Here is a 24,303-nt window from a genome sequence, read left to right as displayed (position 1 = left end):
AACTCCTCAAGAGTTAAAAACACTGATTTAGTAGATGCAAGCAAGTGTTCTGAAGATAATAATGATTCAGAGATTTTTCTTTGCCTCCTCTTTAATGATTATTTACATGATCCTCTTTTTAGTCCTCATTTTTCACTAGTCTGTATCAAAACCACCGTGAAGGCAATCAGGGTCTCTTAGATTAGCTGGTGCACAGCAAAGTAAACGACAGTCATGAATATTAAATAAAGAAAAGAATCACTAGTGTTGTTCTGATCACAGTATCATCAGGAAAGGAAAGAGAAAAAGCCACCAATTTCCTTTTGCAGTTTTTTAGGGATAGAGAATGGGGCTAGGTATGTTTTTATGTGTAGACAAACATCTACAGAGGTGGCGTGAAACTGAGATGAGGTAAGAGTAGAAAGGCAATCTATAAACAGTCTAGAAAATTCAAGCGGTCAGGTAGCAAAAAGTAACTACTCGTAACTCAGAAAAATGCCTTTACTTAGCCACCGCTTTATGACTACTCCAACTTTTTAGGAGAACACAGAAGAGACTCAATTTTTAAAATACTCATGTACACTAAAAATAACAAACCAGAGAGTTTGAACCAAGGATGAAGTAAATTGAATTCCAAACCCAGTAAATGTCTTCCCCCCACTCCACCCCCCAAAAAAGCAACAATTATTTTGAAATACTTCTGTCATGACCAGAAATGAACCTTCAGAAAAAGGTTTTTTTCTATGATACTTTAAAAGACTAATTGGCTTGAACATCACTAATCTGCCCAGGAAGAAAAAATTTCTGCATAGCGGAACCAAAGTTATGCTAAGTTAAATTATATCTTAGTTTTATCCCGCTGAACTATACGAAAAGATGGTTCGCCATGTATCTGGGGAAGTTAGCTGGCTCTCTGCTCCAGTAAGTTCGTGTTCTTTGCTTGGTGGGAACTACCACAGCTCTTGCCAATGGAACTCAGGATCTGGCTGAAGTGTGATGCGCTACCTAATAATCCGATAGTTTAAGGGGTAGGAAAACAAACCAAGATCCAGTTTTCTCTGACATTTCTGGATGTAATCTTCCCCTTAAGGCACAGGGAGATCCACAGATTGTTATGACAGTAAGGTTTTCGAAAATTCAGATACCAGTGATAATAGAGAGATTTTGGAAATTGACTTTAGAATGCACTTGTGGGGTGCCTGGGAGGCTCAGTCGGTTAAGTGTCTGACTCTTGGTTTTGGCTCAGGTCATGATCTCACTGTTCATGAGTTCGAGCCCCACATCAGGCTCTGATCTGATAGTGCGGGGCCTGGTTGGGTTTCTCTCTCTGCCCCTCCTTCGCTTGCTCTCTCTCAAAATAAACAAATAAACTTAAAAAAAAATTTAGAATGCACTTGCAAATGTAGAGTTGGTGACTGTTTTTAGTGGCAGCTTTGATTATAAATTTGAAACCTTGATTCACTTAGCATAACACTCTCCAGTTCCATCCGTGTTGCTACAAAGGCCCATATTTCATTCTTTCTCATTGCCACGTAGTATTCCATTGTGTATACAAACCCCAATTTCTTTATCCATTCATCAGTTGATGGACATTTAGGCTCTTTCCATAATTTGGCTATTGTTGAGAGTGCTGCTATAAACACTGGGGTACAAGTGCCCCTATGCATCAGCACTCCTGTACCCCTTGGGTAAGTTCCTAGCAGTGCTATTGCTGGGTCATAGGTAGATCTATTTTTCATTTTTTGAGGAACCTCCACACTGTTTTCCAGAGCAGCTGCACCAGTTTGCATTCCCACCAACAGAGCAAGAGAGTTCCCGTTTCTCCACATCCTTGCCAGCATCTATAGCCTCCTGATTTGTTCATTTTGGCCACTCTGACTGGCGTGAGGTGGTGTCTGAGTGTGGTTTTGATTTGTATTTCCCTGATGAGGAGCGACGCTGAGCATCTTTTCATGTGCCTGTTGGCTATCTGGATGTCTTCTTTAGAGAAGTGTCTATTCATGTTTTCTGCCCATTGATGGGGGGTGGGAGGGAGGGGAGAGTGGGTGACGGGTATTGAGGAGGGCACCTGTTGGGATGAGCACTGGGTGTGGTATGGAAACCAATTTGACAATAAATTTCATATTAAAAAAAGAGAGAACATACAACAGCATCAAAAAAAAAAAAACCCAAAACAAAACAAAGAAACCTTGAAAAATAAAATTAATAAAAAGTTATATTCTTTGCTTAAAAACAATCTATATAGTTTTAGACATTGCAAAACAGGTTATGAAAAACTTGACTCGGAAATTTTAAGGTCAGATTACAAAAGAGAAATGAAAAAAGGAGCTCCTTGATAGCTTTTTGCTTAGATAATGACCCTGTAAATCTGAAATGAATAAATATTTTGATTTGCTAATGTCCTAAAAATGCAAAAGTACTATTAATGAAAGCTGCATGCAACATCTTGGTCACTTTTACTGTAACTAATGAATAATGTTTGTTAAAACACAATTAATGTGGAACATGAGAGAATTTAGCTTATAGCGGGTTGCAAATGTGGTTGGGATTATGGGAAAAGAACAGGTAATGAATAGAAAGCTCCACTAGAATTACAGTAATGTTTTCACTGTGTACTAACATGCATATCACTTCCACAGATAATTAAGAAATCAATTAAAGAATGAACAGTCTTGGTGAATGGTTTTGGTTTACATCTCAGAAAATAAGAAATGAGCTTAGAAAAATCACAAAATAAACAGCATTAATATGCCTCATTTCTGCTCTGAAGGGGCTTGTTCCAGAAGGACAGGTTAGCCTGAGCTAATGAAAATCGTGTCCACTGTTGAGGGCTCTGCTAAGCAAGTTTATTACTTCTTTTAATAGAGACACGTTGGAAAAATTATCTTTTAAATAGTCATCTCTGCATCTCAAATCATTTCTTACTTCATTTCTCTTCCTAGGACAACTACCTACTTTCTTTATATAACGAGAAATGTCAAGGAATTCCCCAGATGGAGTTCTTGAGGCTTGAAGGGGAAAACATAGGGAGCCAGTTTCAAAAGCGGCATACTTGTCGCTCCCTTAAAGAAAAGCTGTTGTGTATTTGTCTACGTTTTTAATTAGAAAATAAAAGCTCTCTTGGTACCCAGAAGTAACTATACTCACAGCTAAGCATTGGGGCATTAGGGGCTATTTCATATTAGACTCAAACAGCCTCACAGTTCAGGCCTGAGCTCATTTCCAGAGACTACTGCCAGTACGTGACTGGAACATTAGAGCCAATTAAAAGGGCCCTGGGGAAATCCCGCCCCATTTTGTGGAGGTGAGTTTAAGGAATCCTGAACTAACCAGTGAATCCTCCCAAATCTGTGCTTCAATCCTGAAGTGAGGTCACTGAATCTTATTCTAAAATGCCCAAGGTTTTGAGGTTTTCAGTAAATCTGGTTGTTTCTCGGACTTCTAGGCCCCTATGTGACAAAATTCTACCTTTTCTCTTTTGCTTGCTTTTTAACACCCCTCTGTCTTTGTCTTCTCAATTCTGTCTGCCAAAAATAGACATTTTAGCTACCGATATTCAGGCCAGCTGTGCAAAATGCCACAAGATCACTTGACCTCTACTGTATTGGGATTTCATGCAACTTTCCCTGTCAGGGTAGCACTGTCGGTCATATTTTGCTTCTGCATGTTTTTTTAAAAGAGCAGCCATGTTTAATACTGTGAAATACGAGGCGTCCCCTCCTTGCCCCACCCTCTAGAACAGTGATAAATTTCAGCGCGCGCTCAGCAGAATTGGATTGTATTATGCGCAGGACACATGTTCATCACCACAACTGTACTTGCTGGAACGGATGCAAGGAGAATGAATTGCTGAGACTTCAAAATCCCAGTTCCTCAGAACTGATTTTATTAGCCAATGTATACCAAAGATGGGTGCTAAAAGAAGTATTATTTTTGCAGGTGTCCTTCATCACTGGAGCTCTACGATGTTACAGACTGTGGTCTTCCAGCCTTTTGATTATACCTTGCCGGTCGTGTGCTGCTGCAACACCAAAGAGATAGCCTTGCAACCTGTCACCTCCTCCGGCAGGCAGCCGTCCTGGTCTGGGAGAGCGGGGTCAGCGCCAGACTTCAGCAGCAGCTCCACAATGTCTAAAAACTCGCAGGCAGCAGCTGCCAGGAAAATTGGCAAATATGAAAACAAGGTTACTATGAGACCAAGAGAAATGACTATACTCCAGCAGGAAAGGCAAGTGCCGAGCAACGAGGGATCCCAAACAGCAAGAAACGTCACAGTGTGACGACAACTGTGCCATTAGTGTGGATTTTTCCAGGGTTAGGAAAAGCAAATTCACATTTTTGGTTGCCCAGGAGCAAACAGACACATTTTTAAAACTGTGAGGTTTTCAGACTCTATTCTTAAGGATGGGACGAAGAGAAAGAATAAAAACAGTGTTTGAGTATTTGTTTTACTTTGATCAGAATAATGACAGGTGTGCAGGCTATGTCAAAAGGCTAAAAATATTGTAAAAGAAAATATTTTGTTTTGTCTTTGAAGAGGGAGTTAAATGAGTAACTTTAAAATTTGTAAAACAACAACAACAAAAAAGCTAGCCTATGAATCACACCATCCATCTATAGAACTTTTATTTATTTAGAAAAATAATAAATGTCCCCAATCACACTAGGCATAGAAAGGGGACAAGGACCTCTCGATATGGAGACTTATTATGAAGATGGTACGGTATCGCCCCCAGGAAGGACAAACAGACCAAAGGGCTAGAATGGAGAGCCATCTATTCTTCTGCACATATATGGAAACTTGATTTATGATGACGCTGGCATCGCAGATCAGCAAGGAAACAAAGATCCATTAATTCAGAGGCACTGAAACAACTGGGCTAAAGGCAAAACCAGGCATTTCATACAAGATGAAACAGAAATGGCAATAAACATATGAAAAGATGAACAACCACATTAGCCGTCAGGGAAATGAAAATTAAAACCAGAAGATACCAATTCATACCCACTAGATAGGTGAAAATTAAAAACAGACCATACCAAGCACTGAGGAAGCCTGGAACAAGGGCAGCTCCCCTCCGGATGGGCCCTGGTAGGGTCACTTTGGACGACAGTTTGGCATTACGTGTTAAACCTGCACACACACAGGCCCTGCGGCCCAGCAATCCTGCTCTTATTCCCATCCTCCATGGACACTCGTGCATGGGTCTCCAGGAGACGTGCAAGAATGTGTGTAGCAGCACTATTCGTAATAGACCCCAATGTAAGTGACGCAAATGCCCATTAAAAATAACGTGAAAATAAAATACCGTTTACTTCTACAATAAAATCCCACACCGCATTGAAAACTAATGAACTATGGTTTTACACACGAGTTTATCTCCAGGACATAATGTTGAGGGAAAGAAGCAAGTCAGAAGAATATATACAGTATGATTACACTTAAACAAAATTTTAAAAATAGACCAAACTAAACACCATTGTTCAGAGAGACAATTATGTAGTAAAACTAAAAGGGAAACTGTTAATATAAAATTTGGGATAGTGTTAATCTTGGGGAAGGACCTGCCCATGGAGGGAAGGTCACATGGTTGGATAGGCACACACAGGAGGTTTTGAAGATACTGGCAATGTTCCATTTCTTAAGCTAGGTGGTGGGTTCATTTTTTTAAAGTTACATTTAAAATTCTTCATATACCTTTTATATACTCTTTCACAGTGTGATGTAACATAACAGCAACAACAAATCAAAAAAGAAAAACAGGGAAAGAAAGAAGGGTAGGAAGCTTGATTCAATGGTCATTTTATTGAGTACATGCTGTAACAATCCTACCAGTTAAGATTCTTGCTCTGAAGAATTTGTTTAACACCTGGGAGGCTAATATGTAAACTGGACACTCTTAACACAGAATAACTATTGTGGAGCGTGCGCGCACACACACATAGAAACCTGCAAAAAAGTGGGGGTGCGGGTGGAGAAGTTGAGGGATCAGGGAAAACACAAGTAGTTCATATGTAAACTGAGCTCTGAAGGACAGAGTAAAATTCCAGGTAAGTGGAGACAGAAAGGCATTGCAGGGGGAGAAAACGCCACTAACAGAGGCAGGAGAGCACAGGGAGTGCCCAGAGAACTGTCTGTGGGTTCTGGGACACAATATACAGACAGTCAAAAGCAGAGAGGCTGGACTTGAGTCAAAGTATGCAGGGCCTTGAAAGCTGTACTAAGCCATGCTGACAAAAGTGTGGTTTTGAATGCTATACTAAAGTTTGCATTTATAAAGAAGGGAGTGGCGTAATTTGGCCACTGTGCTAGGATGATAATTCTACAATGAGTGACTTGGACAGCCTAGAAATTTGTGACAGGTAGACCAATTAGGAAACTACGGTAGTTCTTTCAGGAGGCTTGAAATCAGCCAGTGTCAGCGTGAATATAAAGAAGGGACTGGGCGGGGGGGAGCCTGGGTGGCTCAGTTGGTTAAGCATGATCAGGTCATTATCTTACAGCTCATGAGTTCGAGCCTCACATTGGGCTCTGTGCTGACAGCTCAGAGCCTGGAGCCTGCTTCAGATTCTGTGTCTCCCTCTCTCTCTGCCCCCCCCCCTCATGCTCTCTCTCTCTCTCTCTCCTTCAAAAAATAAACATTAAAAAAAATTAAAGAAGGGACTGGGGGCGCCTGGGTGGCTCAGTTGGTTAAGCGGCTGACTGGCTCAGGTCATGATCTGACTGTTCCTGAGTTTGAGCTCCAAGTCAGGCTCTGTGCTGACAGCTCAGAGCCTGGAGCCTGCTTCAGATTCTGTGTCTCCTTCTGTCTCTGCCCCTTCCCTGCTTGCACTCTCTCTCTCTCAAAGATAAATAAACATAAAAACATTTTTTTTTTAAGGAAGGGATTGAATAAGCCACTTAAATTCATGTGGATAGGAGATAGCAAAGTACAGGATGGGCTTTAAGGAAATGTTTATGAACACTAAATTTGATAATTAATAAAGCTGATAAAATGTTATATTTATAGACAAACATGTGTTTATATTTTGTGATTTTCCTGTTGTTTTTTGGAAGAACAGTATTTTATCTTAGGTTTCAAATATTTTTATAGGTTTTTGAAAAGCTTACAGACCCACTGCTTGTGACCATAATGTTTACTATTGAATAAAATGGCCGGAGTATTTCTGCACTTGATATGAAACCCAAGCACATAAAGAAAACTACTGGTAAATCTGAATACATAGAAACCTAAAATTGACAAATTTGAACACATAAAAATCTAAAACAGCTATACCACACACACAAAATATGATATATAAAGGTAAACCATAAATTGGGAAACATATTCACATATATAACACATACAAGAGCTAATATCCTTGATATCTAAAAAGTGTTAACAAATCAATCCAAAAGGATAATGGGCAAAAGAATTGTAAGAACCAAAGATGATAACTTACGTTTTCAGTCTGGGAGACCACATTATCTCTAAAATAAGGAACCATAATAAGGAAGAGCAGGAGTTTTTGGAGGGGAAGAGAAGAAGAAAATGATGGAAGGGGAGAAATAATCTTGGTTTGAGGCATGATAAATATTAGGAATACTGGTATTACTAATACTGGTAGAGGTACTAGAAAATGTCCATAAAACTCATAGAAGATAAGACAGGAGAAAAACCAAGATGACCTTGGGTATGACAATGATTTTTTAGCTATGACACCAAAGGCACAATCCATGAAAGAAAGAATTGATAAGCTGGGACTCATTAAAATAAAAAAACTTCTGCTCTGCGAAAGACTATGGTAAGGGAATGACAAGGCAAACACAAACTGGGAGAATATATTTGCAAAAGACACATCTGATAAAGGACTACTACCCAAAATACACAAACAACTCTTAAAGCTCAACAACAGGAAAACAAGCATTGGATTAAAAATGGGGTCAAAGACCTTAACGGAGGCCTCACCACAGAAGATCTACAGATGGCAAATACGCTTTTGGAAAGTGTATGCCCACATCATGTCATCAGGGAAATGCAAATTAAAAGAACATACCAGTACACACCTACCAGAATGGCCAAAATGTGGGACACTGGCAACAGCAAGTGCTGGTGAGGATGTGGAGCAACAGGAACTCACTCATTGCTGGTGGGAATGCGAAACGGTACAGCCATTTGGAAGGCAGTGTGGTGGTTTCTTACAAAACGAAACATACCCTTACCATATGACCCAGCAGCCATGCTCCTTGGTATCCACTCAAAAACCTACGTCCACTCAAAAATCTGCACATGAATGTCTGCAGCAGCTTTAATCCTAATTGCCAAAACTTGGAAGCAACCAAGAGGTCCTTCAATAGGTGATGGATAAATAAACTATGATACATCCAGACAGTGTAATATTACTCAGCACTAAAACGAAATGAGATATCAAGCTATCAAAGGACATAGAGAAACCTTAAATACCTATTACTAAGTGAAAGAAGCCAATCTGAAAGGGTTACCTACTATACGATTTCAACTATATGAACATTCTGGAAAAGGCAAAACTACAGAAATAGTAAAAAGATCAGTGGTTTCCAGAGGCAGGGGTGAGAGAGGGATAAACAGGCAGAGCACAGTGGATTTTTAGGGCAGTGAAAATACTCTGTATGATATCATAATGATCGATACATGTCATTTTACATTTGTCTATAGAATACACAATGAGAGTGAACCGTAATGTAAACTTTGGACCTTGGGTGATTATGATAATAATTTTAATAATTATGAGAATAATTTTATGTATGTAGGTTCATCAACTATAACAAATGTACCACTCTGATTGGAGATGTTGATAATGACAGAGTGTGAAATAACAGAAAAAATACATATTGGTCTCTGTCCCCAGTTCCTGACATAGAGCTCCTAAAACCTCTGGACTTTCCTAAGTGATAAGAGCACTAGAGGCAACTTTTGTTCTAATACTTGGTCTCTGACCCTGGTTCTTGACACAGAGCTCCTAAATCACTTGGAATTTCCTGGATAATAGGAATATCTTTTGTTTTAATGAGGTGACTCTTGGTGAGCTTCTGGATTGCTTCAGAAAGAGGGCTGGTCACCAAAGAGACCAAGCCATGATTAGAAGCTTGAAATTTTCATGGGGCCACTGGGTGGCCCAGTCGGTTAAGTGTCCGACTTTGGCTCAGGTCACGATCTCATGGTTCGTGAGTTTGAGCCCCATGTTGGGCTCTGTGCTGACAGCTCAGAGCCTGGAGCCTGGAGCCTGCTTGGGATTCTGTGTCTCCCTCTGTCTCTGCCTACTTCCTCCCCTCCCCCCGCCCCCGGGCGGCAAAAATAAATAAACATTTAAAAAGTTATAAAAAAAAAAAGGAAGCTTGTAATTTTCAGCTTCAACCTCCTTCCTCTGGGAAGGGGAGAGAGGCTGGAGATTGAGTTAATGATCAATCATGCCTATGTAATGAAGCCTCCATAAAAATCCTCCAAGTATGGGGTTCAGAGAACTTCTGGGCTGCTGAACACCTGGAAATATGTAACAGGTGGTACTGGTAAGGGCATGGAAACTCTGTTCCCCTTCCCCCATATCTGGTCCAGTGTATCTTTTCCATCTCCATGTTCATCTGTATCCTTTATCATATCCTTTTATATTAAACCAGTAAACCTAAGTGTTTCCTTGAGTTCTGGGAGCCACTCTAGCAAATTATCAAACCCAAGAAGGGGTCATGAAACCACAATTTATAGATGGTTGGTCAGAAGTGCAGGTAACAACTTGGGACTTGGGACTGGCATCTGAAGGCAGAGGTGTAGTCTTGTGGGACTGAGGGGAAGGTAGATAGTGTCTGAATTGAATTAAGTGGAAGAACATTCAGCTGGTATCACAGAGAATTGCTTGTTGTGAGGAAAAACTCACAACACACAGTGACCAGCAGTGAAGTGTGGTAGTAGTGTGAGAGTAAAGGAGAAACACACAGGGAGCATGTTTGTTCTTTAGAACAAGGTTCTTTAGAGGCAGACTATACATGGGGTAAGAGGTATATGGAAAATCTCTGTACCTTCCCCTCAATTTTGCTGTGAACCTACAACTGCTCTTTACTGATCACCCAAGCAAGCATTTGTAATTGGGTCTATTTCTGGGTTATCTACCAAGTTTCGCTGATTTATACACCTATCTCTTGACCAATACCACATTGTCTTAATGTCTGTAACTTTATAGTAACCTGAAGTAAGGGTGTGTCCTCCATCCGGGTCCTTTGCTTTTCCATGTAACTTTTAGAATCAGCTTGTAAATTTTTTCAGAAAGTCCTGCTGGAATTTTGATTGGGAGTACATATAAATCAATTTGAGGAGAATGGAGAGCTTAACAACATCAAGTCTTTTGATCAATGAACAACAGTATCTCTGTCCATTTATTTTGATTTATCCTTAAGAATTTAATTTTGAGGCTACTATAAATTGTATTTTTAAAAATTCTGATTTCCAGTTGGTTCATTGCAAGTATAAAGGAAAACAACTGATATCTGTATACTGACCTTGTGTTTTTAACTTTCAGTTTCCAACTGTTCATTACCAGTGTATAGGAATTTTTTTTGGTAAACTGATTTTCTATCCTGCAAACTTGCTGAACTCAGTTTATTTTCTTTTATTATTTGTTTGTCTTAGAAAAATTATTTCTGCTCCTTTCATACACCTTATTGTGCAGGAAATGGTCTTGCAGACACATCTGAAATAACATACTGTCACACTATTTATTTATTTATTTATTTATTTATTTATTTATTTATTTTAATATATGAAATTTATTGTCAAATTGGTTTCCATACAACACCCAGTGCTCATCCCAAAAGATGCCCTCTTCAATGCCCATCACCTACCCTCCCCTCCTTCCCACCCTCCATCAACCCTCAGTTTGTTCTCAGTTTTTAAGAGTCTCTTATGCTTTGGCTCTCTCCCACTCTAACCTCTTTTTTTTTTTCCTTCCCCTCCCCCATGGGTTTCTGTTAAGTTTCTCAGGATCCACATAAGAGTGAAACCATATGGTATCTGTCTTTCTCTGTATGGCTTATTTCACTTAGCATCACACTCTCCAGTTCCATCCACATTGCTACAAAGGGCCATATTTCATTCTTTCTTATTGCCACATAGTACTCCATTGTGTATATAAACCACAATTTCTTTATCCATTCATCAGTTGATGGACATTTAGGCTCTTTCCATAATTTGGCTATTGTTGAGAATGCTGCTATAAACACTGGGGTACAAGTGCCCCTATGCATCAGTACTCCTGTATCCCTTGGGTAAATTCCTAGCAGTGCTACTGCTGGGTCATAGGGTAGGTCTATTTTTAATTTTTTGAGGAACCTCCACACTGTTTTCCAGAGCACACACTCTATTTAAAGGCAAAGCACCACAGGTAAAGCTGATCATCTGTCTAGAGTTCCCAGCTTATGGTATCTCACTTCCTGATTTTACATTAATTTGGAGTCACAAATATCCTCTCCAAAAAATGTTAAGGGAGCTGTAAAAAATTATCACTTTATTCAGTATTAAGGTGGTAGAAATGGAGAATATTTTCTCTAAGAAATGAAAAACTAAGAGGAAAATGCTACTTAACATCGTTTGTACGTTGGCATAGGCCAGCAGGAAAAAATACTGTGATAAGCTTGTCTCTTTGATACCAAGAAGACATTCTAGTTCAAGCTTTAACATGCTTTCTATGTTTTCACTAGATGCTTCTTTTCTGCTGCTTCATTCTTTTCCGTAGTTCACATCAGAGAATTGGTACAGCCTTTAAAACTTCATTAACAGGAACAAATCCAATATCTACAGATTTTGTCTCATAAGGCATTTTAACCCATCAGATAGCCCGGCAGTTTCATTCTCACGAATACTCTAGCCATGAAAAAACTCAATAGGATACAGACAAATCCAATGAATAGAAGAAGAAATCTACTGAGTTTTGGAATGTTTGGTGCATTCGATTGGTCCGGGATTGTGAAACCAAAACCTCCCATTCATTGTAAACAGGAAGATGGATGCGAGTCCTTCCATAATATATTGTCCATTTACTCTGTAGGCCAAGAAAGCTACTGGTCTCTGATGTCCATGTTCACTGGTCATAGAACCAACACTTGGAGGTTCAACAATAACATCATAAATTATTCCTCCGGTAATGGGGAAGTAAGACACCACCACCAGAGCATACACCCTCATGGCCGATGGCATATGTACCCAGGGTGGCTTCTTCAGCTTCAGGTTGGGGCATTCAAGCACTAAGAACAGGACCCAGCACAAAGTCTCCATTTTGGTAATGGCAGGGGAGCCTCTCGACCTCCTGAACTCGAGTTATTAATTCTATTTTTTAAAAAAATAGATTCTTTGGGGTTTTCTACGTAGGTGGTCATGGCATCTGTGAATAAAGGATGTTTTATTTCTTCCTTTCAAACCCATCTACTTTTTACTTCTTTCCTTTGGTTAATGCACTGACTAGAACTTCTAGTATGATGTTGAATCAAAGGGGAGGGTGGGCATATTTGCCTGCTCTGATCAGAAGGAAAGCCTTTTGCCTTTCACCATTAAGAATCATGTTAGCTATCAATTACTTCAGGTTGAGAAAATTCCCTTCTGTTCTTATTTTGCTGCATTTTTTTTTTAATCATGAAGGGAGGTTGAATTTTGTCAACTGTTTTTTCTTTTTTTTTTACATATATGGAAACAATCATATGTTTTGCTTTGGTTTTGATCTGTTGATATGGTGAAATACAATGATTTTCCATTGCTGAACCAACCTTGCATTCCTAGGATAAAGGCATTTGAGTATGATTTATTATCCTTTTTGTATATTGTATATACAATATAACATTATATTCATGGGAGATATTGGCCTGCAGTTTTCTTTTCCTCTAGAGTCTTTTTCTGGTTTTGGTATTAGGGTAATGTCAGCCTAATAGAATGAGCTGGACAGTATTCCTTCTCTTACTTTCTGAAAGAGTTGATGTGTAGAATTAGTTTTACTTCTTCCTTAAACATTTAGTATAATTCACCAGTGAAGCAACTGGGGCCTGGAAATTTTGTTGTGGAAAAGTTCTTAGCTACAAATTCAATGTCCTTAATAAATAGATATAGGGCTATCTAGGTTATTAATTTCTTTTTTGACTTTGTGTCTTTTAAGAAATGTGTCCATTTCCTCCAAGTTATCTAATTTATTGCTATAAAGTTGCTCATAATGTCCCCTTATTTGCTTCATAATATCTGTATGGTTTGTGACATCTCCTTTTTGTTCCTGAAAATAGTACTTTATTTATTTTTTATTGCTCTAGCTAGAGGCCAACCAGGTTTATTAACCATCTCAAAGATTTTCAATGATTTCATGGATTTTTGGTTTTCTATTTCCACAATTTCTACTCTGATTTAAAAAAAATTTTTTTAATGTTTATTTATTTTTGAGACTGAGGCAGAATGCGAGTGGGTTAGGGGCAGAGAGAGAGGGAGACACAGAATCCAAAGCAGGCTCCAGGCTCTGAGCTGTCAGCACAGAGCTGGACACGGGGCTCAAACTCACGAGCTGTGAAATCACGACCTGAGCTGGAGTTGGACACTCAACCGGCTGAGCCACCCTGGCGCCCCTACTCTGATCTTTATTATTTTATGCCCATGCTTGTCTTGGGCTTAATTTGCTCTTCTTTCTCTAACTTTTGAAAGGTAGAATCTTGGGTCATTGAGAGCTTTCTTCTTTTCTAATAAAAGCACTTAATTCCCCTCTAAGCACTACTGTAGCTGCATCCCAAAATTCTGATAGAGTGTTTTTCTTTTCATTCAGTTCAAAATATTTTGTAATTTCCCTTGGAATTTCTTCTTTGACCTATGAGTTATTTAGAAGTGTGTTGAAGTTTTGCACAATTGTGTGTGTGGGAGATTTCCAGATATGTGTTTGTAAATGACTTCTAATTTAATTCTGTGGTGGTCTCAGGGAAAACTTTAAAATATTTGTTGAAGTTTGTTTTATGGCCTAAATATGGTTTATCTTGATAAGTGTTCCAAGTGTACTTGAAATGATGTATTCTGTTTATTAGGTGGAGTGTTCTATAGATGTTCTAGAGAGATCTACAGATGTTAATTAAGTCAAGTTGGTTGTTAGTATTGTTCAATTCTTTCATATGCTTGCTAAATTTTTATCTACTTGCTCTGTCAATTACTAATTTATAGTTTAACAATGAGTTGTTTTTTCCTTGCTACTCTATGTCTCAGTTTTGACTGCAGAACATATGTAGAAGGACACTATTTACATCCAGAAATAGCTATGCCTCTTCTACTGTCATACAGTTAATATGGGTGTTGAGTCAATCTGGCCAGCAGCTGAACTGGGTTTGGGTTTTGTTGCTGCTACAGATAACTTCAATGCATCACACAGTTTAAAATTCCTCCATCTGTGGGCTGCAGTTACCTTGTTTCTTGAGTGTTCTCGGGTGCCAGTATTCTTGCCCCCCACCCCCGTCCCGCCGCAGCCTTCCGCAGTCTCTGCACGTCTACTACAGAGGGAGTTTCTCTCTGCACTCTTGCTCCTTCTCCACCAATAAGAGTGCGATTGCTTATTACTCAGGGCAAGCCTCATGGCCTCTTTGTCCTTTTGGGCTGGTCTCAGTCTTAGGCAGGTCCTCAGAGGTGGCAATTTCTCAGTGTTCCTGCATCCCTGTCCCCCAGATGTCAACCAAACTCTACCTTGTATGAGGGAAAACCTATCTGGAGAGGGAGAGAGCTTCATGCCCTGCCCTCAGTGGCGAGAAATGTCTGCTTGGTGTCAGTGTAGGGTTCTCTGTCCTTCCCGAGTGGCAGACAGATTTTGCTTTTACTCCTCCTTCAAAAGCAGTGGATATCTGCCTGAGCCTGGGGACAAGAGAAGAGGACAGAAAAGTTTTCTGCTCTTCCTGAGGGGCTTAAGCATTTTGCTTTGTATGAAGTAAGAATCCAGGGAAATGGCAGGGTTTCATGCCTGTGTGTCACTGGGAAGGGCTCTCTCTGTTCTCAGTTCCTCTTATGGTTCTCCCAGTTTATGGCAAAGAGCATGTGAATGAGGATTCCTCTTGGGTCTGAGGCTCCCTGTTACTCTAGAATGTCAGACTAACTCACTTTAAGAATCTGTCGATTTTAGCTGTTTTCTTACCAGCGTTTATAGTGGCTGCTTCCTCCTTAGGTGCTCCACTGAAGGCGAAACAGTTTGTGTGTCTTGTGGGGGACTGTCATCCTTTGGAATCCAGTTTACTTTGCTGCCATGCAACCTCTGCTATCTGATGGGTTCAAGAAATTAACAATCTTGTAGATTATCTACCCTTTTCTTCTTGTTAGGATGGGAGCATTGTTCTCTTATGGTTTTCTATATTTTAAGTGGAAGTAGAACTCTATAGGAGTTTGGTGATTTAGTAGTGATATGTCTTCCTTTGCTCTTTATTGTTACTCAGATAGTTTCTCTGGCTCCTTGACTCTTTCCTCTGCTGGTGGGTGTTTCCAGCTCTGGCCCCCCTGCTATGTGCTGTTTGATGGCATAGAGCCAACAGCCAAAACCAGGTTGTGATGAGTTATATCCTTGGGACAGCTTCACTTGGGCACCAATCTCTACATAATAACACAGGCTCAGAGGTGGTGCTAAGTGAATAGAGATGGAGAGGACAATTTACTCTGAGCTAAAATCAGACCATTTGAGAACCCTATCTCTGTCTTCAGTGGTGTGGGATTTCTTAGAAAGCTACCAGGATTATAAATGTTAAATTAACATTTGATGGATGAATGAATAATACATAGAGAGTAGGAGAAAAGGGAGAAAAAGGCAAGAACTGCCTAGACCAGTCCTGGGACAGGTATTAATGGGCTGAGATTGTATTTTGTTATGGTATGCCACAGACAGGGAGGAAGGCAGAGACAGAATATCCCACCAAGCCCAGGATTCAACAGAAAGTATGTAGGAATACAATATCCCTTCAAGAATTTAAAGTGATGTCCCTCAAATAATATAATGAAGATTTTAGTTTTACATTTCCGAATGGTTTTACCATGAATCACTGTACACCAGATTGGATTCCAATGGAAGGCAGTCTCTTATAACATATAATGAAGTTAAAGACACTCTGCCTAGTATCAAGTAGTTGTGAGAAGAGATATTTATCCGGTATAGAACTAGCTACATGACATTTATATTTTGAGAAATAATCATTTAACCTTTTTGCCGCAGCTATCGGTCTCCACTTATTGTAAGAAACAGTTAGGTTTTAAAATTGGAACTTTTAAAGCAGGATCAGAGGAATAAATTTCCTAGTGTATAAATCTGTAATACAGGATAATAACTACCACGATCTGTCAGATTACACTTGGCACAAATCTAACCCAATACTTAAGGCTCCTAAGCATGAAGATCAAGGCTAAGTAGATGTGTACTATGGCTGAAGACACTAAGCTGGCCATCTCAGACAAAGGAGTGTTAATTTCATACATGGCATATAATGAAACGACTTTCCCAACAGTAAGATAGGATATAACATATGAGTACTAACCCAGGAATAGAGCTTAAATTTTTAAGTTCCACATCTAGAGGACCACAGCCAACCAGCTGAGAAAAGGCTAAGCAGGCTACATAATAATCCCCTAACCTAACAAATGTGAGTGAAATTTTAGCTCAAGTCTAACTGTAAAGTGAGGTTTAAATCAGGAAGTTCAGGAGGAACCTGGCTGGCTCAGTAGGTAGAGCACGCGACTCTTGATCTTGGGGGTCATGAGTTCAAGTTCCACACTGGGTGTAGAGCCTACTTAAAAAAAAAAAAGGAAAGAAAAAAGAGTAAATTAGGAATTTCAGGGTTGCAGAATAGTCTTTCAGAGTGAGGGATATGGTGCCCATAAGGAAAATGAGTTAATTATTAACAAATGCCTGGGATTTATGCAAAGACAGACTGATATGAGCACAAGGAATCAAGCAATCAGGAAGTTGTAATAGAAAAAAGGGAAGGGAAGAGGAAGACTGGTTTAAAAGACAAGAGGAAACCATACAGGTGAGCCTTATCCTTGTAGGAGGAAGACACACACTTCTTGGAGATGCACCGTTGATTTGGTAATCATCAATTACCTTTGTTTCGCACAGAGCCAACTGGCAAATATAGGTGCCCAACAATAGTTTAAAAAAATACGGTTTGTACCCCCACTTAGTTGGTGAGCTACTTGATTACGTGCTTTGTTATATTCTCTTCTCCATCTAGCACAGTGCTGGGAACTTGGTATTTGCTCAAATTCATTAGTTAATTGATTCTCCGCCTTTGGCATCTTCAAGTAAAGAACAATTCACAAAGCAGAGTCATCTTTCAGAAATGTGTGAGCTTCCCATCCCCTCAAAATGGACAAAGGCAAAGAAGATGAGAGAGGGGAAGGGTGCTAACATTTTACCAAATTAATGAGGGGATATATTGGTGCCCACAATGTGCTGGGAAATACAAAAACAGTCATAAGCCTGTCTCGGAAAAGCTTGAGCAAGTCTACAGGGATTAGAACGGTTGCTGAATTTATGGTACCCTGGGAACCTCTATTTGTCAAGTGCCATAGAGGCAGCCCTGACACTGGCACAGGTGAAGATGAATTTTCATTCAGAGCAGTGAGCCTTCTGACTCCATTAATCCTCAGGGTTTTGATGATGAATTTCTTTCCTTTTTTATTTTATTTATTTTCACTCTAATGCCTCCTCCCACTGCCCTGTAACAGTGTGGAAGGAACAGAACAGATGGTGCTTTACGTGGAAGACCGAGGGCTCATGAGGATACAAAGCCTGCCCACTCTGAAATCACATGACTGCACGTGCAAGGAAAAGCCTTGATTTCCCCTGGGAGACACAGACGCAATGATGTTAGTATTCCCAGTGGAGGGAGAGGAGGGGAAGGCTAACAGGCCATTTACAAGGAAGACCACACTTACACTAATATACTCTTCACCAAGAACCATGTTTAATCACAAAACAACAGGAGGACCGGTATGTGAAGATTAAAAAACACCAAAGTTAAACAGAGGCAAATATGGGTTTTAGAACGGTGCTTTGCAAAACCCATTTAAGATGAACTAGTGAGGACATACAGTAGTAGAATACTGGCCTCTAGTTAACCTGCCATTGGCTCTGACCCAGTTTTAATCGGAAGAAGCCAGGATTTACAACCTGCTTAAGGATGGAGTTTGACAACTGCTATAATCAGAAGAGCTGTCAACACAAGGACAGCTGTCAAGCCAAACTGTAATTCATAAAAAATAATAGCTAAGCCCCCAAGACATCCCTAACATTGTCTGCACTTACTGATTTAACTGTACTTACAGTTTTATGAAAGTTCCCAAAACAGGTTAAGGATCCTAAAATCAAATCAAATCAAATCAAAAAATAGCTATGGAGTACCTATTAAATAAAAAAGGTTAAATACTACTGACTAAATGGATAAAATATGTCCAGCAGATTCCCTAGCACACAGTGTTTAATAAACAGTAATTATTATTACATGTCCAACTCTGTTTTGATGACCTCAAAAAGTGGCAGAAGTCTAGTGACCTGGTAAAAAAATCTTAATTAAAGATGAATCATTCCTATAAGTGGTTATTAATTAAACTTAAAATATTAATTTCATGAAATATTCCTGAGTTGTCAGAATATTTTAGTTTTATATATTTGTAACGCCAAAACCTCTTAACTAATGACATTATCTTAGTGTTTAATTATCTTGATTATAATATACATGGTATTTGTTTTGTTTTTTATGCAATGAATAATATAACCTGAGAGAGAGAGAAATGGAGGTTGTTTTACTAGATCAATTTTCGGCAGGATTCCTAAATCAGAGATAATTTTTATTAATGTCTAAACTCTCAGTGAACAGAAAGAAGAATATAAAAGCACATGGATGGACACAGATATTGATAAAGTACAGCTCTGAAAAATAGCCTTGATGCACTGTCTTAGGTGACCAATGGTAAAGAATTTTCATTTATTTTATTTCTGTAAAAGACTGTCTTTCAGAAAATAATGTCTGTTTTAAAAGGATACCAGGACTGTAATTTTTTATGAAATTATGGAAACATGATTGGAATTGGAGTCAGAAGACCTGGACAAGTGTCTTGGCTCTGCTACTACACTTGAATTACCCTGTCGAGGTCACTTGACCCCTCTAGACTTCAGTTTGTCCATTTGCAAATGTATGAAAACAAGGCTTACCTCCAACATTTGTTGGAAAGGTTAAGAGATTACATATATGAAAACAGTACCACCACCACCTTATGTCTGTTTGGGTTTGGAGGGCTTTTTGTGTGTGAATATTTTGTTAGAGTATATATAAGTTAAATAGAGAAGAACACCAAAATCATCTATACAAATTTTCTTAAGATGATATCATCCATGTAACTAGCACACAGATCAAGAATCAGATCATTACTTGAATCTCAGGAACACTGCTGCCCTATTAACCCCTTCTAAATACTACCTACCCATTTCTTCAAGGTAACCATTATCCTGTTTACTACTGCTGGAGATGAATTTTTCCTGTTTTTGACCTTTATACAAATGGATGCATACAGTATGTACTCTTTTGTATCTGGCAATTTGAACTTAACAGTATGTTTGTGAGATTCATCCAAGGTGTTGCATGTGGTTATAGTTCTTTTTTATTGCTGTATAGTATTCCATTGGATGACTACCTTACCTGATCAGGTCTCATAATTCCCAAATCTGAAGATTAGAGTGTTTTATCAATTATTGAAATTATCAGTAAATGTATCTTCAAGTATCGATTCTTACCTACTTTCTCCTTCTGAAACTCTTACTTAAAAATGCTAGACTTTATTATTTTACACTCAATGTCTCTTCCACATTTTCATTTATCTTCTGTGTTGCCATTTAGAACTATCTTTCAGTTCACCATTTTCTTTAAAAATTTTTTTTTAATGTTTATTTATTTTTGAGAGAGACAGAGACAGAGTGTGAGCGGGGGAGGGGCAGAGGGAGAGGGAGACACAGAATCTGAAGCAGGCATCAGGCTCTGAGCTGTCAGCACAGAGCCTGACGCGGGGCTTGAACTCACGAGCCATGAGATCATGACCTGAGCCGAAGTCGGGTGCTCAACCAACTGAGCCACCCAGGCGCCCCTCAGTTCACCATTTTCTAAAAGGTCTATTTATTTTGAGAGAGAGAGAGAGAGAGAGAGAGAGAGAGAGAGACAGAGCGCACAAGCAGGGGAGGGGCGGCAGGTGGCGGCAGGGGGAGAGAATTCCAAAGCAGGCTCTGCACTTATAGTGTGGAGCCAGACGCAGGACTCAAACCGTGAGAGTCAAACACTTAACCAACTGAGCCACCCAGGCACTTCTCAGTTCACCATTTTTTTAAACCTGTGCCAATTCTGCACTTTAAACTATCCACTATAAAATTTCTGTATTTTTTTATTTATTGAAGTTCATTTGGTTCTCTTGTGAATCTCCCTGTTCTTTTTTTGAATGTCTTATTCTTAGGTTTTTCATCCATTGATTTTATATAAACTTATTCTGATAATTTCTATCTAGTAGTTTTATTCAAGTTCTTCAAAGTCGAATTGTGAGGTTTATTATGTCTGCTGACAATCACTTAAGTATATTTTGTAATTTTGGACTGTAAGCTCATTTTCAGCAGGGCTTCTTTGTATAGGAATTTTGTGCCACCCTGGTTGAGGATGTGTCCCTCAAGAGAAGTTTAGCATTTGCTTTTGCCAGATCCCTCATGGGTAACCTGTCTAGACACTTATTATGTTAATTTATTGACTTGAGGATTTCTGAAATAATCAGAGTATAAATTAAACCCAAACTCGCATGAGATAGGGACTTTTTTTTTTCCCCACCCAGATTTTGGTATCTGGCAAATAAGCTGCTTTGTCTTCCTTTCTTACAGGTAGGGCGACTTTTTCTAATGTAATTATTACTATTATTATTTTTTAACTGAGGGTATAGCCCTTTGAATGTCCTGGCTTATGTGCAGGTTTCAGTTCTAACTCCTCATTATTTCTCATTCAAGATGTATCATTTCCAGGGTTTGGTGGCATTGAAACCCAAACCTGCAGTTTTCCCAAATTAGATAGTGTTAGCTCACACACTTACCACTATGGTTACCACATCCTTGTATATTGGGTGAGAGTTGAAGACACCTAAAGTCTGGGGACATCCTTTAACCTCTACAAGGATGTTTGGTATATTTTATCTAGCAACTAGTAAGTACTCAAAAATATGAACGAATGAAATATAATTAAAAAGGTAAGTCATATTCACAGTACTACCAGAGCCTATGATATTGTGATTTAAAATAATTTAAATTTAGAGGGGTCTGCGTGGCTCAGTTGGTTAAGCATCCAACTCTTTTTTTTTTGAAATTTTTAAAATGTTTGATTATTTATTTTCAAAATTTTTTGTAATGTTTTTATTTTTATTTTTGAGACACACAGAGAGAGAGAGAGAGAGAGAGAGAGAGAGAGAGAGAGAGAAAGAGAGAGAATGAGTCAGGGAAGGGCAGAGAGAGAAGGAGACACAGAATCTGAAGCAAGCTCTAGGCTCTGAGCTGTCAGCACAGAGCCCGATATGGGGTTTGAACTCACAAACCATGAGATCATGACCTTAGCCAAAGTCAGACACTAAACCTACTGGGCCACCCAGGTGCCCCAAATGTTTATATGTTTGTTTATTTTTGTGAGAGAGAGAGAGAGAGAGAGAGAGTGAGCAGGGGAGGGGCAGAGAGATATGGAGACACAGAATCCAAAGCAGGCTCCAGGCTCTGAGCTGTCAGCACAGAGCCCGACATGGGGCTTGAACTCACAAACTGTGAGACCATCACTTGAGCTGAAGGCAGACACTTAACCGACTGAGCCACCCAGGCACCCCAAGCAGCCAACTCTTGATTTCGGCTCAGGTCATGGTCTCACCATTCGTGAGTTTGAGCACAGCATCAGACTTCATGCTGTCAGCACCGAGTCTGCTTGAGATTCTCTTTCTCTCTCTCTCCCCCTCCCCTGCTCATGCTCTCTCAAATATTTAAAAAATAAATATAAAATACATAAATAAAATAATTTAAATGTAATTTTCAAACAGGTAATATGTATCTATCTATCTATCTATCTATCTATCTATCTATCTCCAAATAGAGAAATTATTAAAGGGTTTATAGGAAGACCTTTTTATCCTATGCTAGTACTCTAGCCTCACAGTTCCTCTTCCCTTAGCAACCAACACTGACTCTCTGTGTATCCTTCCAGAGATATCTTATGCAGTTATTAGCAAATATGTACAGATATATTCATGGTAGCACATGATATACACCATTCTGCATCTTAATCCTTCCACTTAACAATGTATCTTAGAGATTTTTCCATATTAGTACATAAATAAACTATAGCAAAGGTCCAAAGACCTTTGGAAAATTCCAATCCTGTTGCTATGTAGAAATGCATTTTGCATATATCAAACTTAATTGGACACATTCCCACATCCACAGAGGCATTTACCTCTAATGGTTAACTAGGGGTGACAGAGTGACTCATCTACATTCTCAAGGGTACATTCAGTCTGCCTTAACTGTTTCTACAGTTTCTGGATGGAGAAATGAAAGGAAAGCACAACACATGCCATAGAGAAGGCACTAAACATAACCAAATGAGTGGATGAGAGAAGAAATGTGGGAATGAAAGAACGGATTTAGCAGAGCATGTGGATGCCCTGGCAGGGGCTGTCTCTCTAAGCAGAGCAGTGAACTCCAGACCTAATGGCAAATATTCTGGCATAAAAGAAGTTTGCTGTTTGAAGTCAGGCATCAGGAAAAAGGGGTAGCCTGGATTTTGCCCTGAAAGCCTCACAATCACTGAGAAGTTTTTTCTTTCCCCTTTCTGATGACCTGTGGCTGTTTGACCTATGCCTGGTTGTCCCAGATTGCGATCACAGCTGTGGACGCAGCTAAGAAAAGTTTTCTTCTGGGTGGAAAATTAGGGTTTAGAATAGCCAGCTCTTGGTGATGTTAGATGATGTAAGCGACAGAATTATCAATGTGTCGGAGGAGTGAGTGAGGAGTGCTGTGGGAAGAGGCACAGGAGGGATTTGTTTTTCTCTCCTCTCCTAGGAAATCTACAGATGTGGGTTTAAATTTCTAGCTCCCTTAGGTAAGTTTATTAACTTCTTGCAGCTTTGGTTTCCTCATTTACAAAATATGAAAATGTGTAAGTATGTTTTTAATGGTACCCCTTTCAAAGGCATTTGGTAACATAAGGTATATATGTCTATATCTAAGTATATGTGTATATATGTAATTTCAATTAACACATATTTTAAGTATGGCATACAGAGGAATATAAAGGCTAATAAAACACATTTTTGGCTATTACAAATAATGCTGCAATAAATGCTCTTAATCATGTCTCACTACATACACGTTCAGGAGTATTGCTAGGGTATATAAACAGAAGTGGAACTGTTGGGCTGTAGGGGATGCGGACCCTCAGTTTCCCTAGATCTCACCAAACTGATCTCCAGTGGTTGTGACAGGTGACACTCAGCAAGTATGCACGTTCTTGTTGTTCCACATCCCACTACTAATACTTGTAGGTGTCTGCCTGGTGCCAATCTCACCAGTGTGAAAACATATCTACATGTTATAATCTGTACTCTCTGATTACAGTTCTTCAAAGGACTCTTCATGGTACGGCACCTCTTGAGAGCAATGGTAATGACAGCTTTTGTTCCAGACTATCTTATCGAGGATGTCTGCAGAGTGAACAGCCTAGGACAACAGAGGTGGTGTTTCCTTCCAGAGTAGAGGGTAGGTTTGCTTACTGTCCAGTGTAATGAAGAGAACTCGTTCTCTGGAGCCACAGCTGGGCAGACTTGCTTGCAGCTCACTTTGACAGACTAGAGTTCCTTAAGGTTAAGATTTAAGAGACGATACACTATGTGTGTAGTATCTGTCTGGGCTTCTCTGCGTTGCTCCTATGGGACTCAAAAGGCAATGACACAAACGTAAAGCTCATGCTGCTGGCTGTGCTGTGAATAATAGTCTGGTGTCTTTTGCCAGAATCCATGAAACTGTCGGGCTAACTTGTTAATTTGCAAGCAGAGTATAATCTCAGATTACTCCTAGTTCTTGACAGTTATGAGGGGGGTTTGAGCACCTTTTGCTGTTTATTTGATATCTGGCTCTTCCTATTTGTGCACTACCCATTTTTCAGGTTCTATTTTTCCATTTGATTGTCCTTCTTATTAGCTGAGTAGATGTTCTTTATATATTCTGAATAATGATCTTATGCAGGTTATTTGCATTTTAAAGATACTCTCCCAGTCTTTGCCTTGC

General features: G+C 39.4%; 2 protein-coding genes across 3 annotated transcripts in view; both read right to left on the bottom strand.

The window, feature by feature from the left end:
- Positions 1-3,829: 3,829 nt before the first annotated feature.
- Positions 3,830-24,303, bottom strand: part of ACBD6 (acyl-CoA binding domain containing 6) — a 203,191-nt gene continuing 182,717 nt past the window's right edge. Inside the window, exons 8-9 of one of the 2 annotated variants that reach the window (XM_007096193.2) lie at positions 18,286-18,320; positions 4,028-4,131 (exon numbers count right to left, since the gene is read on the bottom strand). In XM_007096193.2, coding sequence (XP_007096255.1) covers positions 4,111-4,131; positions 18,286-18,320 — 56 coding nt within the window. In that variant the 3' untranslated portion in view covers positions 4,028-4,110. Of the gene's footprint in view, positions 4,132-18,285; positions 18,321-24,303 lie in introns of both variants that reach the window. The other variant, XM_007096192.2, reaches the window with a different exon arrangement.
- LOC102958799 (oligosaccharyltransferase complex subunit OSTC-like) lies at positions 11,281-13,074 on the bottom strand. Its single transcript, XM_042975538.1, has one exon. The coding sequence runs from the start codon at positions 12,255-12,257 to the stop codon at positions 11,904-11,906; it is 354 nt and encodes a 117-aa protein (XP_042831472.1). The 5' UTR covers positions 12,258-13,074; the 3' UTR covers positions 11,281-11,903.

Source organism: Panthera tigris, chromosome F3 (genome assembly GCF_018350195.1).
Source record: "Panthera tigris isolate Pti1 chromosome F3, P.tigris_Pti1_mat1.1, whole genome shotgun sequence".
NCBI lineage: Eukaryota > Metazoa > Chordata > Mammalia > Carnivora > Felidae > Panthera > Panthera tigris.
This window is presented reverse-complemented; position numbering and strand designations above follow the sequence as displayed.

What these genes read in the sequence shown, in the direction of transcription:
- LOC102958799 (XM_042975538.1), bottom strand. Translation starts at nt 12,257, where the DNA reads ATGGAGACTTTGTGCTGGGTCCTGTTCTTAGTGCTTGAATGCCCCAAC.